General features: G+C 39.6%; 1 protein-coding gene across 3 annotated transcripts in view; it reads right to left on the bottom strand.

Moving 5' to 3' along the window:
• Window positions 1-1815: 1815 nt before the first annotated feature.
• The window catches only part of plxna4 (plexin A4), a 250952-nt gene continuing 238003 nt past the window's right edge, over window positions 1816-14764 (bottom strand). For all 3 annotated transcript variants that reach the window (XM_032505050.1, XM_032505049.1, XM_032505051.1), the window contains exons 30-32: window positions 9043-9255; window positions 4603-4753; window positions 1816-3750 (exon numbers count right to left, since the gene is read on the bottom strand). In XM_032505050.1, coding sequence (XP_032360941.1) covers window positions 3655-3750; window positions 4603-4753; window positions 9043-9255 — 460 coding nt within the window. In that variant the 3' untranslated portion in view covers window positions 1816-3654. The remainder of the gene's footprint in view (window positions 3751-4602; window positions 4754-9042; window positions 9256-14764) is intronic.

Here is a 14764-nt window from a genome sequence, read left to right on the forward strand (position 1 = left end):
TACAAATAGTATTTTGTTCTTGACTGCAAAATAGGAATGCATTATATTTACATACACAGGTATACAATTAATTATAACAAAGTTAGAGAAGCTCGCCTTATATCCCCCAGGTTTCATTTTTATCTCAATAAGATACTCTTTATCTTTCAAATATGGTCTAGTAAAAGTCTTTTCTAGCATGTTTCTGTAACACCTGCTATAACACTGAGCTAGGAGGACATTTTAAGTTCCTACAAAACGTTTAAAGGTGGAAACTTTATCTGTGGTCTTGGCAACACAAGGTGGCTTCTAGCAGACAACATTTGTTACAGGGGAAGGGACAGGGCAGGGAGAAATGAAAGACAGGATGTTACACTGGGGGGTAGATTCACAATGACAGTCCAGGACGTGTGTGTTATTTATCAACACATGGCTGTGAGGGGAAACTTTAAGTATCTAGACAGAGTATACATTGGCTACAGAAATGAGAGGGGTTCCTTGAAATTATGTGGTTTCAGTAGTACATTTCTTACATAATTAATGCCGGCTTTGCATGAATTAATCATCAAGGCCCTCAATCAATCCGTATTCACCTAATTTTCCAATAATGGACATGAATTGGTTTGATATGTTTACTACATTATATGTCCAGCAAACAGCTTGTGAATGTACCCCACCATGTTGAAACAACGGATATTCATCATACTGTATAGCTGCAGACGGTAATAAATGGACAATGACTTGGATATCTCACACACATTGGACACAAGGGCTTAGAAAGAAACTTGCCAACCTCAGTCTTAAACATAAGTCTACTATCAGGCCTAATGTGCTTCTCTTATTAGAAAGTTGTGTTTATCTGAATGATAAATCCCATGTGTACATACATAGTTTCTTCCAGCTGTTTGAAAACAGCTTCATAACTCAAAATGATTTCGTTTTCTGTTCTGGGCAAAACTGATGGAGAAAACTAAATGTAAGCAATTATGATGAAATAATCAATGCAACTCAGTAGACAACTACCAAAACAAGATGTAATAGCAGCAAAGACAGAGCAAGACTCAACATGCATCGTCTGTGTACCAAAACTAAAAGACACAGCTGTCACAATACACCGTAATGGAGGACAGAATAAACACAACAAGACATTCTAAACAGGGTTCATGTTGTCTTTAAGATCCATAGTTTTAAAATGAACAGTTGGCTCGTAAATGACTTTAAAATTCCCAAGTAGCAGTAGAAGTATATAAATATCATTGAGCAAGGCAGTTCCTTTTCATACCATCCAAAGAGGTCAACATGCAAGGGTATATAATATCTGTTTTATTTAGCATCTAACACTTCACAAAAACCATGGGCATGAAGTTCTGCAGTAGGGGTTGAACTGGATAAAGGTTCCACCTTAAACGAAAGTTATAGTTTTTATTACATGAACAATCCATTTTTTCCATCCTGATTCTTCCAAGCAAAAGAAAGATAAAAGAACACATCCACATCATCATTGCAAGGCTTAATTTTCTTATTTTTCACTTTTTTTTTTTTTTTTTTAAATAAGTTTCTTAAATTGTTAACGTTTTACATGCGCTTAAAAAGCCAATAAAGGACCCAAGATGGACCTAGGGCGGTCTTCACACATTCACATCACCACATGGGGCACGTTGTCAAGGCAAAAGAAAGGGCAGAGGTCAAATGGTACTTAGGGCGCCTCCATCATCTCTCTTTTAATCGCTCTCTCCAACAAGTTGTATCTACTTTTAATGTCTATCATTTTCCTGTTTATCCTGCCATGATGCTCACTTCTTGTTTTGTTCCTGATCTGCTTTATCAGTTTCTCTTTTTCTTCTTTTTTTGAGGCTTGGAGAAGGCTGCCCCCTGCCGTCACTGAGGACAACTACACTAATACAGACAAGAGCGCCTCAACAGTTACACACTCAAGAGTTAGGGTTTTGCCGTATGCAACTAGCTACCATCTCCAACGCTTGTGCAAAACAGAAAAGAAAACTGCTAAGTCAGGAGCCGGACACAAGGGTAAACGGTGTGCCGAGAGCTGGAGACACCCTGGACGATGGAAAGAGGAAGGAGGATCGGATCACCTCGCCCACAGAGCCTCCCACCTCGACACACTGAGGTCAGAAAAATCACACAGGTTTCTTAAAGTTCCAGTCACAATAACTTTTTGTCCTAGAAGTAGTTGTCTTTTACAGTCCTTTTTTGTCAGTTCCTCAGTGGCACTTTACAAATGCATTTTTTGACCATTTTGAAAATTTCAAGCTCCTTTGGTTTTTGGCTGACCAACTAAGTCCATCTTGTTTGATTTCTCCACACAAAAGTCTTTCAATAAGAACATCCTGGGAAAGAAGTGCTACTCTCACAACAGAACCCCTTCAGTCGTCTCTGGCTACACTGTATTGAATCATTGTTCTCTTTTTAAATGTTCAAGCAGTTTCTTACCCAGTACATTTCAGTCAGCTTTTCCATTTACCTCCTCCAGGGTTGGTGTAGATATCTGGGCAGTCAGGATCTTGTGCAGCTGCTGATTATGTGTGTATCTGTGCGTCTGTGTGTGCTTTGATAGGCTGTCGCAGTGGCGACACAAGATTGGAAGTGGCAAGAGCCGGACAAAGACTGCTCCTGGTGTGTGGATAAGCAGTCAGAACACTGTCTTCAGAGTTGGTTGTGTGCTTCTTACAGAGGATCCAACTTGGGTCGGGGCCTCCAGAGTTTTGTCTACTAGTTTAATTTTGCAGTAGCTACATAAGCCAGATGGAAGCAGAAATCATGAGCGTTTTTCTTTGTAAATGTATGCTGGGCAGGGAAAAATGTGCGAATGTTGCAAAGGGGTATAGACTGGGGATGCTCTGGTTTGTAAATAGTGTCAGTCACGTTTCAACAAAGGATAAGTTCAGAGAAGCACTAAACCTTCCCTACCCCCATCAGTCTTTTCTTAAATACAACTCCAGCTACATTGAAAGAACACAAGAACATTCTAGGTTTGCCTGGGACTCGCCCCAAATTTCGCAGATATGTATGCTTCGCTTGTAGGTACAGTGTAAACTTGGCAAACCATCCTTGCATTAATTTTCTTCAGAGGTGTTCATTTGGCTTGCAGTCATAATTGTTGAAGTTTCCTCTTAATCTCGTACATTTAATATAGAACTACAATAAACTGGACTCTAGAGATGGTTTTATTTTAACTATCCTATTTTTGAAAAAAAGTTGTCAACAAAATGGACACCCAACATTGTGGTTTTTAAAGAATTACCTATCAGTGTAAATTCTTGAAGGCAACATAAAAATGTTTTTCCCCTCTTTTCTTTCAGCAGGGGGACTGAAGTATGCCAATATGGCCAGCTTTCAAGCATCGCCCCTTGAAGCTCTTCCTGTGGTGAAGCTGAGGGATCCCCCGCATTGCACTGTGGGAAATGCCGACCTCAGCTCCAAACCACCCTTCAGATATCTTCAGGTAAACTAGTCTATGCAGCAGAGTGGATGAGGAAAACAAAATATTTCTTGGGGACTACAGAAAGCAGAAAAAAAGGTCAAGGAAGAAGTCATCATCTTTGAAAGGCGGAGGGAGGAAATCACATGATGAAAAAGATGGGGACAGGTCTTCACTCAGGCACGGCTCGGTTTCTGATGGGGTCTTTTCCCAGTGCGCCCTGGGAAGTGCGGTCCTCAGCTCTCCAGACTCATGAAGGCCACCACCTGCTCAAGCTTGAAGGCCAGCCTCTGTTTCCGGGCTGCATCGTCCTGCTCCAGTGAACACACAATCTGCCAACAGGACAGTGAGGTAAACACAGACACACAAAGACATTACTAAAAGTACTCAACATGACAAAACCGCAATCAGTACTTTCAAATCTGGTATATCATGATAGCCAATCCTACAAGATGCTCCAATGTGTTTCTCTATTTTCTTTCTTAAATATTACTGTTGACAGTATTTACTCTAGTAAATGCAATATCACTGCTGAGTGTACTGACAAAACTGCAAACTCTAAAAACCGAAAAGCTATCTTTTGAACATCAAATACTCTACTAACCCTCTCTTCTTCTACTGTATTCTGGCCACCACAATACAAATGAGGAAAGTAAGCTGATGAAGATTGTTATGCAATCTTTAAGGAATAAGCTTATCAGCAGCAGCTGGTGATTTATGTATTTTTGCCCTGTGTTTTGCCTCTCATGCTGCATACAGGCCAACCATTTGATTGATGGAGCATGTTGGTCCTGACACAGCCTGAGAGGATTATTTGAGACACTACTCGGGACAGAAAAAACACATCAACCTCCTCTGCATGGTTAAACGGGGAACAAATAATCAATAAAACCAAATGCGATTTTAACTAGAGTCAATGCATTATTAATACTGCAAATTACATAGCATTTTTAATATTTGGTTACTCTACCATTATAATGTAAAGCACTATGTAAAGCACAATAACCACATTCGTTAGTATGTGCTATGTGCTAGATTGATATACATGTAGGTTATACAAGACCAATTTTAAGTGGAATATTCCTTTGACTTCCTACCAAAAATCTCTAACCTCAGTGGGTCAAAATTGTAATAAATCTTAGATAATAAGGCCCAGATGTGTTATGCATGTTAGTAGTACATACCTCCTCAGTGTATTTGCCCACATAGGAGTAAATCTCACTTAGAGAACTCATGGAGTTGAACTCGTTCATGTGCATCCGGGACTGTTCTGCTAAGTAGGCATTCATGTCCTGGTCGCTGATCGCTTGCATCTTACTAATGTCAGAGTAGTACCTATTAACAGAGACAGGGAGGAATAAAACAAAGCATAAACATTTGGACTGTGTTTTCTTCTGAGAGTGTTGTTAAAGGGAACTGTTAATGTTTTGGGGAACATAATACGTCCAAAGCTGTTTTAATGTAGATAGTGCTGCTGTTTTCCTCTGAGCTCATTATTCCTTGCAGTGATTTACCGCAGTTCTTTGAAGATATGCAATATAAGATTAAAGATAATATAAAAATATGATACATGTAGTACAGAGGCAACAAGTATGTTGCATAGTTACATGACGGAAATGTAGTCATAGTAGAAACTGACAGGCCTTAGATTTCAACCTTGAACACCACGACAGGTAATCAGTCACTGTCAGCAGCAGCTGTGTTACCCCTATCAACTATGTTAATTAAAGCTGGTTATTTACATATTAAATTCCTGTAGCTGCAGCCGCTTGAGGACAGGCCTGGTCTTTGGCTGGATAATTCTGGGCATGTGTGAAGGAGAGATGGATTTGCCAGAAAGCAAGTCTTCAGAGCAAACTGAGCAAAGGGAAAGGCAGGTGGGTGATGCTCATTGCCTTTGCAAAGAGGTCTCGCACATGTCAACACCTGTTCAGTGCTGGAGGGCAGCTGTAGGAGCTCCTAGCAGGGGATTGTTGGTGTGCTTGTTTTAGGAAAATATTTTCATGAATATCCCATGCTTTAAAAAAGTGTTGTGAGCTTAGTTCCAATAATGTTCCAATATTAGCCCAAGATTGCAACTGTTCTTTATAGTCCTAAAAATGAATTTTGCAACCTTCTTTCAAGCACGTCTGCTACAAGCTGGCAGCTGCGTATGTCAGTTGTCTCTCATGTGTCTTACAGGATAAATTTACGTCAATTTGTGTAGACAGCTGAACTGCATTTCACCTGTGTCTAGAACTTTGGTTTTAAGATGCAGTACATAGTCCTACAATGTTCTTCAAGTGTTCCACTGTGTGCTTTTAGAGAGTAATAATGTAAAGATCAATGGGATAATAAAAGCATAAAAAGTAAAACTGTGTTTTCCAAATGTATATTTTCAACTTGTACGTTTGTCCAGAGAGGTTGTATGCCAAAGTCTGTACAAATTCAATCATTGCGTAGGCGCATAATTGGATTCTCTGTAGTTTATTAATGGAATCCTGCTATATTTGATTGTTAAACTACCTAGCCAATGGCGAGGTTTCCAAACAAATGGTTGAGGCTCATCTCTTGAAATAAGCGTGAAACATAACGTTACTGCTCTGTGTGTCCAAAGACGATTAGCGTAGCCGTGCTGGGGATCAATGCTGTCCGGTCCCACGCAGCAGGGACCAAATGTATAAAATACTGTGTACACACAAAGACAGAAATATGCTTACACATTCTTTTTGTCAGATTTACAAAGATGTACGTACACCTGGTTCTGTTTTACATAACTTAATCATTGTGGCATTGCAGCTGGGCACATGTGCACAAGCTTCGTTTTCAGGTAGTTATGAATGGATGTAGACTTTTTTTTTATGACATACTATACTATGACATTATTTTGTCCATCTGTATCCTCAGATTCGGGTGAATTGCTACTGCTGTAACAGTGAGACAATCCTCACCAACTGCATTACGGTATGGCATGGCAAAGCACTGCAGAGGGAGGGGAAAACTGCCCAACGAATCCTTGGTTCTCCACTTCCTGCCATTGGTGCTGTTCAATGCAAGTGGTCATACTATACAGTACAATCAAATTTGATGATGTTTGTATGGCTTGTTTTTATAGCATACTGTACAATACTTCTGTTATGGCATATTATGATTACTTTTTTAAGAACATACTATAACATTTTTATAGCATTTTTTTGAAATATTATGACAAGTGTAAACCACCGTCACAGCGATTCCTCAATCCTCATAATTAACGTCATACAGATTATTAGCGTTTATATTGAAACAGACTGAAACCGGGAAATAATGGCTAACATGTCAATTAAAAATGAATCACTCAAATAATTTAAAGTGCTTATATTATGATCATTTTCAGTTTCATAATTGTATTTAGAGGTTGTACTTGAATAGGTTTATGGGATTTAATTTTCAAAAAACACCATATTTTTGTTATACTGCAAATTGTTGCAACTCTTCTTTTCACCCTGTGTGTTGAGCTCTCTGTTTTGGCTATCGAGGGAGGCATCTCTCTTCTGTTCCATCTTTGTTGGGAGCCCCACATGTGCAGTAGATAGGTTAGCACTGCTAGCTAGTCAGTTGCAGAGTATGAGGGCGTGCCACGCTAGCAGCTAGGGGAGCATTACAACGTGGGTAACAAAGTGACGAAGGGAAATAAAGGCTGGACTACAATACAGCTGTTTGTGAACAGTATTTACTCTGGAAGATGGTAAGTCCCTTTGAGGTGGACTTGAGTTTTTTTTTTCTTTGTAAACATATAATGTGCACAAAAAAGACATAACACAATAAAGGATAGGGAAAAGCCAAAAAGGATGATATGAGCACTTTAAAATTAAGATTAAGGTCTTAAAAGGTATTCAATTTAACTTAAGGATTCCTTCATATACCCTTATATTTTTCAGACAGAAAATTACAAAAAGCTTCTGTCAAATGAATATCCTTTGAATACAAGCAGCCTATAATAAATGTTAGATCTTTATTTCATAGTTGCCTTAGAGCAAATATGCAAGAAAGATCTATAAAATCCATAAAATGTTAGCTTTGGAAATGCACTGAGCCATATGCAAATACTCTTGTAAACAAATAATGTTATGACAGCTGTGATGTATTTGTCATTGTCCGGAGACCATCAATTCCCACATCAAATTCAAGGCAAGTGTCAATATCTCACTAGTCGGCTTCACTTCACAGCCCCAAATTAATAACATGAACATACTGTAGCAAGTCAGAATCTCTGTGGGATATCATGGTTCTGCCCAATTGCACTGCCTCCAAACCATATAAAACCTAAAACTGCTGAACATGAAAGTTTTTGACTTCTGTTTATTAGCATTTCAGGGTTTTTTTTCTTTGTAGATTGACTACAACAAAGTAAAAACTTAAAGTTTAAATTTGTTCTTTCTTTACAGAGAAGCCCTGAAGAAGCATCAGTAGAGATTTCCTTCCTGAGACACAGGTTTTCATTAGCCTACTCTCTACTGTAGGTAAGAATGTCCTTTTGTTAAGCTTCAGCATAAAAGGAGAGAGAAGAGGACATCTCTTCGTTTGCAGTCTTCTTTCATAGCTGTAGCATTCTGCCTTAAAAAAATCCTCTTCCGGTCATGACCCTTTCTTTGGCATGGTTGGACAGCAGTCACTACTATATTACGGAGGCTTTTCCAACTGAATAATGTAGTTCTACTGTGGGGTGTTAACTTACAGTGAAGGCAGGATACATGTACACGAGAGTGCATGTTGCTTTTTACAGCTAACACAGATATACATGTTTGGTCTTTCTCTGATTAGAATTTGTGCATTATCAGGGTGCCTGAGTAGCTCAGCTGATAAAGCACGTGCCCATATATAGAGGTTTACTCCTCGATGCAGCGGCCGTGGGTTCAACTCTGACCTGTGGCCCTTTGCTGCATGTAATTTCCCCTCTCTCTCCCCTTTCATTGTCTTCAGCTGTCCTTTAAAAATAAAAGGCCTTTATAGCCCCAATACAGGCTTAAACATCTGCTTGGGCAGCCCCCTATAGTAGCTGTATTCTCTGTCCACACTGATTGTTTTCATTTGCACAACTTCTCACATTAATCAAACATTTCCATGTATGAATCAGCAGACGGCTCTCGCAATTTCCTCACACTTATTTGTGTTTTTGGGAGACCAACTGCACTAACACACACAGGACTAATGGGTACAGTCCTGCGCCTGAAGCTCCCCATTTGGTTCCACCCATTCAAGCAGCGCACATATATTCTCGTCCCGATGCTTGCCTTGTGACACAGCTACCAACACAAATACTCTGAACTGCTTCACACTACCCCATATTTTATTCAGGACCTTCTTCGCCTCCCTTACTGACAAATAAATTTAATAAAACTCATTTTAAAACATTACCAACTTCTACTGCTTACTATTGTCACCCCCCCAAAAACACTGACTCCTCTGTATTTTAGATCACATGCCCTGGGCGTTCCTATCCATTCTGACTGTGTTGTAATTTGGATTGTATTTCATGGCCCATAGATCACAGAGCTACAGTCACATTGTGTGTGTGTGTGTCGGAATGAAACATGGCTAATGCAGGTTTTCTGATGTTTTCACTCTCACACAGTGTTTGGTGTGTACATTTATCAACAGCTCACCTCTCCACCCAGCTCTTGTAGCTGGGAATGTCCTTGGCATAAAGCAGCTTGTTGGAGGGTGAGTCCTTCCCAAGGCGGTGTTCTGAGGTGGAGCAGGAGTCCATGAAGGTCTGGGCCACCACAGACAGACAGGCATCTGTGATGCTGCTCTTATGTATGTCGAACACAAACTGGGGGTTCTTGATCACATTTACCCAGAAACGCAGAGGTAGGCTGCAGGGAGGAGGAAAAAAGAGAACAAAGTACTTTAGTACTTTGATTTTCATCACTGTTTAATAATAGTATGTAGGTGTGCTCAAGCCAATCCTGCAATCCATTAAAATGGTTGTTCCTTTGATTCAAAATGCCATGTTTTGGGTTGTTACTTGTAACAGTGAAAAAATTTCAATGGGCTAATCAGACTAAATTACTTATTTCATTTTACGCATGTTGTCATTAAAATTACTTTTGCATTGATTGTTCAATTACATTTCAGTGACAGAATGCTCAAATAGCCATGCAAAAACAAAGAGTGTAAAGTAAAACAACAGTCTGGTTAAACTGCTCTGAGATTAAGTCCATAAATGCTATTTTTATATTTGCTACAGCCTGTCAGGCAATAGACATGAACATATTATGCGCCAGAAAGGGGACAAGGATTCATTCACTTTGCAAAGCTAGTACACAGGCCCTGCTGTTGCTGATGTGCTCTATTTGATGTGTGTGCTCAATTCAATAAAGCCTTTATCTTTAAAACCAGGTGGTGGCTGGCTCTCATTTTTTTTCCAGTAGTGTCCAGGGGTCCTTGCTGGGGGCCGCACAATGGGACAGTTCATATTGCTTTATTTGTGCAAGTGGGTCCTATTTTGTGCCTGTCCAGAATAATAAAAATATACAAGTCTGTTTATTTGCTAGGCTTATTTCCACCAAAATGAATATATATAGGGCCATCTCTGTGTGTTGCAGTAAAAGGGCTCAGGTGGTATTAAGAAAGTGTTATTTGGATCTCTATATCTTTACTGTTCTCTGGTCTATGTGTATTTTAGCTGATGTGGCAAAACTCAAACAGGAAGGATGTTGCAGTCTAACCTGCATAGACATTTCTCAGTGTGGCACAATATCAAAGGATGAGGGGGGAACAAAATGCAATCTGTTAAACACCACCAGTGCTTCCCTACCATTCCACCAAGCATTTATCCTATCACAGCCACCCGCAAAGCCATTTATATGTACAATCTAACAAAAGAGGATTTGGACTCAGAGGAAGAAAAAGAAATTCTGCATTATGAGTTCAAAATAAATCTAAGCAAAGAATATAGTGGGATTAGATGCATGGATCAAAGGGATATTAACACCACTGCTGTGCTTGATTGCTGACAATCTGCCCTACTGCCCAGCGCTTTGAGGTTTTAATACGGCAGTGGACACTAAAATGAAGAGCTTATCCACATGATTTTGTGCATTCAAAAATAATCACCATAATAACATCTACATATTATCTATATGAAAATAGATAAAAAACACAATTTTTCAGCAGTTAACTCACGCTGAGCAGTTTTAAGAATTTTCAGTCCTTTTGGTCGGGGTTAAACATCAGCTGCCAAGATCAGGGGCGTCGCTTATCTTAGAGGAATTACGCTGGCTGAGTTAGAAGAAGCCCTTTCATTAAAATACTTTTTTCCCCTGCCTATCGATGTAGAACAAGAAAGTGCTGTAAATTAAAACTCATTTAAGTAAAGTGTTTACCCACTACTCAAATAGGAAGCATTAGATACTAGAAAATGCATTTCCTGCAGTAAATGCTTGTGAATGCTGAAAATCTCAACTGGTTTGCTGGCATGATTGCACAAGAAGAAGGTGAGAAAGTGGTAATGGTTTTAATTAGTATGAATTTAATTGGAATGTTAAATAATACCAATAACATATCAAACAAAAGTGGAACATTGAGTTAAAAAAATAAGCTTTTTCCACACTGCATTGCTTGTTAAAATGTGTAAAAAGGTGAAATTGTAGTGAAGTGGAAATGGTTCTAATTAAAAATGTCCCAAATATGCCAAATACTGCCAATATTGTATAAACGTTTTTATAAAAGCTGATGCTAAACTAAATTGCCGGCTTTAGTTTGGATTAAGAATTAACAGAGTAATGAGTGGGTTGGTAAAATGGGAAATGGGCGGGTCAAATCAAGAAATCTCAATCAGCTGTGTTCAACATTTTCAAAAAGTACGTAAAGAATGCATTGAATGATAGATGTGGGACATTTTTAGGCTTGAATTAAGTAGGAATCCTTAAACAAGAATCCGTAATTAAACATGGGGAGCAGCGGAAGCAGTATAAATAGCAAAAAAAGTAGGAAAGAGATGAAGGATGCAAAATAATGAGTAAGAAATGATAGGGGTTCAAATGTTTTGCCTATCTGCGCCACTATATCTTTACAGCGGACTGTCATATTGACAGAGAAAGACATATACACATATACAGATGGAGAGAGAGGCCCCGTTTTGACCTGTTATTAAAATGATTAAAATGAGTGATTGGATCACAAGTAGAAAGCTCTAAGTACAGGTCTAAGTATGTCCTGTAATTGTAATTTTTCTGTGGGGAAAAATGTGGAGTCACGGTATAGGAGAACAGCAGCTGGTCCATCCAGCTGTAATCAAGCCCTGCCCCTGGCTTTGATGTTTAATTATTACACCTTTTGTTTTTGTCTCAATATATTGACCTCACCGCGTGCACCAGAAAACATTTGCGAAAGTAATGATATATCATTTCTGTGATACGGTTAAAAAATGTGGGCATATTAGCAATTTGAAAAACTGGTACTGGTGCTTTTGTCCAGAAATGTTGAGGATGTTTAACAAGGGCTGTCAATAAAGGTATGATTGTGACCATTGTCATTTTGAGGCTCACAGAGCCAAATTTGTAATTCCTATTGCTTAAATGAGATGAGACATTGGCTGAAAGTAGACAACTATATCTACATTTTGAAGTACACATGGTGTATGAGAAGTAAGAATTGTGGCCATGAGAATTTAAAGAGAATGTTTTAAGCTGATGTTCTCTCTCCTCTGCATTGTAGCTGACATCACCCACACTGAGCAGCCCTTAAAAACGCAGAAAAGCATTAAGAAGCTAGCCTGGTTGAAACCAGACCTTTCAGTTGTAACAGAGTGGGTCTAGGTAAGGTTCATTCACAGCCCATTTCCAAAGGGGGCGTCACCAATGGACACCGTTGAAATGCCTCTGGGCACAATTGGATAAACCTGAAACCAATCAGAGCGATGAAGGAGATGATGTTTGCAGACCGACAGGAAAACATCTCAACAAGCAAGCATTTTGCAGAGCCCGTTATTGTATAAAGCCCGCCTCAACGGTTGTGATTGGTGCCTCGATTTGGGAAAATTGAAAATGGGCTTAAATGGGCTCTTGGCCAGGCTGAAATCTCAGCAGATCTCAAATTTACCAGAAGTTCATCAGGGTTTTCCCAGGCTATAAAGAGGCGCTAAACAGTGATAACACAAAAACTGTAAAATATATTAAAGCGGAAGTATTTTATAATAGCTGAAGTTTTTGTGAATAGTTTAAAGTTTGATTGACTTCTGCAGGTGAACGTATGTGGGAGGAGTAGCATTTCAAAGTGGAAGAAGCCTGAAGAGAATTTGAAGATTGTTCCATTAACTTTAAATGTATAAAGAAAAAAGCTTACTGTTTAAAGAAAATATAAATGCTAGAATAAAGTTGAATACAAATGTACTTAAATAGCTCAACATTTTTGATATTTGAATGTTTTTTGTTGCTAAAAAGTATGCAAAAGTAGTAAGCAACAGAAAATTGTATGGAAGCTTCGGATAACAATGCTGTAAATGCTGATGAATCAGTATTCACACAATAAGAATATTATTAAGTATGATAAATAATATATCTGCTATTGCAGCTCATTGGCACATAAAATAAAGTAGTAAAAAAGTCATATAGCATGTCAAAAAAAAGTGATAAAGGATAAAGGTGTTAAAGGAATGTGCAGGTCAGCTGGCTGGTGTGCTCACAGACATTTTTAACACCTCGCTGGACCAAGCCACAGTGCCAGCATGTTTCAAGTCTGCCTCCATCATTCCGGTGCCAAAGAAACCCCAAGTCACCTGTTTCAATGATTACCGGCCTGTTGCACTGACTCCCATCATTATGAAGTGTTTTGAAAGGCTGGTGAGAAACCACATCGTCTCCAGTCTCCCCACAACATTCGACCCGTTTCAGTTTGCCTACCGGCGAAACCGCTCCACTGAGGATGCCATCTCCTCCGCTCTTCACCTGAGCCTTGCACACCTGGAGGAAAAGAACACCCACGTGCGGATGCTGTTCCTGGACTTTAGTTCAGCGTTCAATACCATCATCCCACAGCACCTGGTGGGAAAACTGGAACATCTGGGCTTCAACACACCCCTTTGCAACTGGCTGTTGGACTTCCTCACCAACAGACCTCAGTCGGTCCGGGTCGGACAGAACATCTCTGACGTCATCACCCTCAGCACGGGCTCCCCTCAGGGCTGCGTACTGAGCCCCCTGCTGTTCACTATGATGACTCACGACTGCGTCACCAGGTTCTCCACTAATCACATCGTGAAGTTTGCGGACGACACAACGGTGGTGGGCCTGATCAGGGATGACAACGACCAGGACTACAGAATGAATGTAAATGTAAATGTAAATGTGCTGTATTTATATAGCGCTTTTCCAGTCTTAACTGGAAAGAGGGCACAGAAGCGTCTGTACTTTCTACGGAGGATGAGGAGAGCCCACCTGCCCTCTCCCATCCTCACGACCTTCTACAGAAGCACCATGAGAGCATTCTGACCAGCTGTCTCTCTGTGTGGTGTGGAGCTGCAGAGCCTCTGACGGGAAGAACGTGAGGAGGGTGGTGAGAACAGCAGAGGGATCATTGGGGCTCCTCTTCCCTCCATTAAGACAACTTCATCACAGCGCTGTGTCCGGAGCCCGAAATATAATCAAAGACCCCACACCCCCACCATGGACTGTTTACCCTGCTGCCCTCTGAAAGAGTTTCCGCAGCATCCGCTGCATGTCCACCAGGTTCTGCAACAGCTTTTTCCCCACTGCCATCAGACTGTTGACTTCTGATCCATAAACTGAACTCTGCACCTATTGCACCCATCGGGTATTAATGCTGCTGAACTTTTAGCCATTTCAGTTCCTCTTTTTTACTCTCATTTGCACACTGTTCATCCCCTGCACTGTTTTACACTTTGATCACTGCTGCACTTCTGTATAACTATTTGTAAATAATCCGGAAATGTATTCCATTGCACCTGGAATATCATTGCAATATTTATAAGCTGTATGCAACGCAATTTCGTTCTGTATGCACTCTGTACATATAAAATGACAAATAAATAAAGTTGAAGTTGAAGTTGAAGTTGAAAAGTTATAGTGTGTTGAAAAAAATGATATAAATTAAAAATTAGTCATAGTATAGTATGTATTGAAAAGTCTATGATGAAAAAGGTTATAATATAGTATGTTGAAAAAGTGATAAAAAGTCATAGTATAATATGCTGAAAAAAGAGATGAAAGTCATAATATACCATGTCAAAAAAAGGATATGAAAGCAGTCATAGTACAGAATGTTGAAAAAATCCATAGTAAAAAGGGTATGAAAAAGTCATAGTATAGCGTGTCGAAAAAAGTGATAAATAAGTCATAGTATAGTATGTCGAAAAAAGTGATG

This window comes from Etheostoma spectabile, chromosome 23 (genome assembly GCF_008692095.1).
Source record: "Etheostoma spectabile isolate EspeVRDwgs_2016 chromosome 23, UIUC_Espe_1.0, whole genome shotgun sequence".
Lineage (NCBI taxonomy): Eukaryota > Metazoa > Chordata > Actinopteri > Perciformes > Percidae > Etheostoma > Etheostoma spectabile.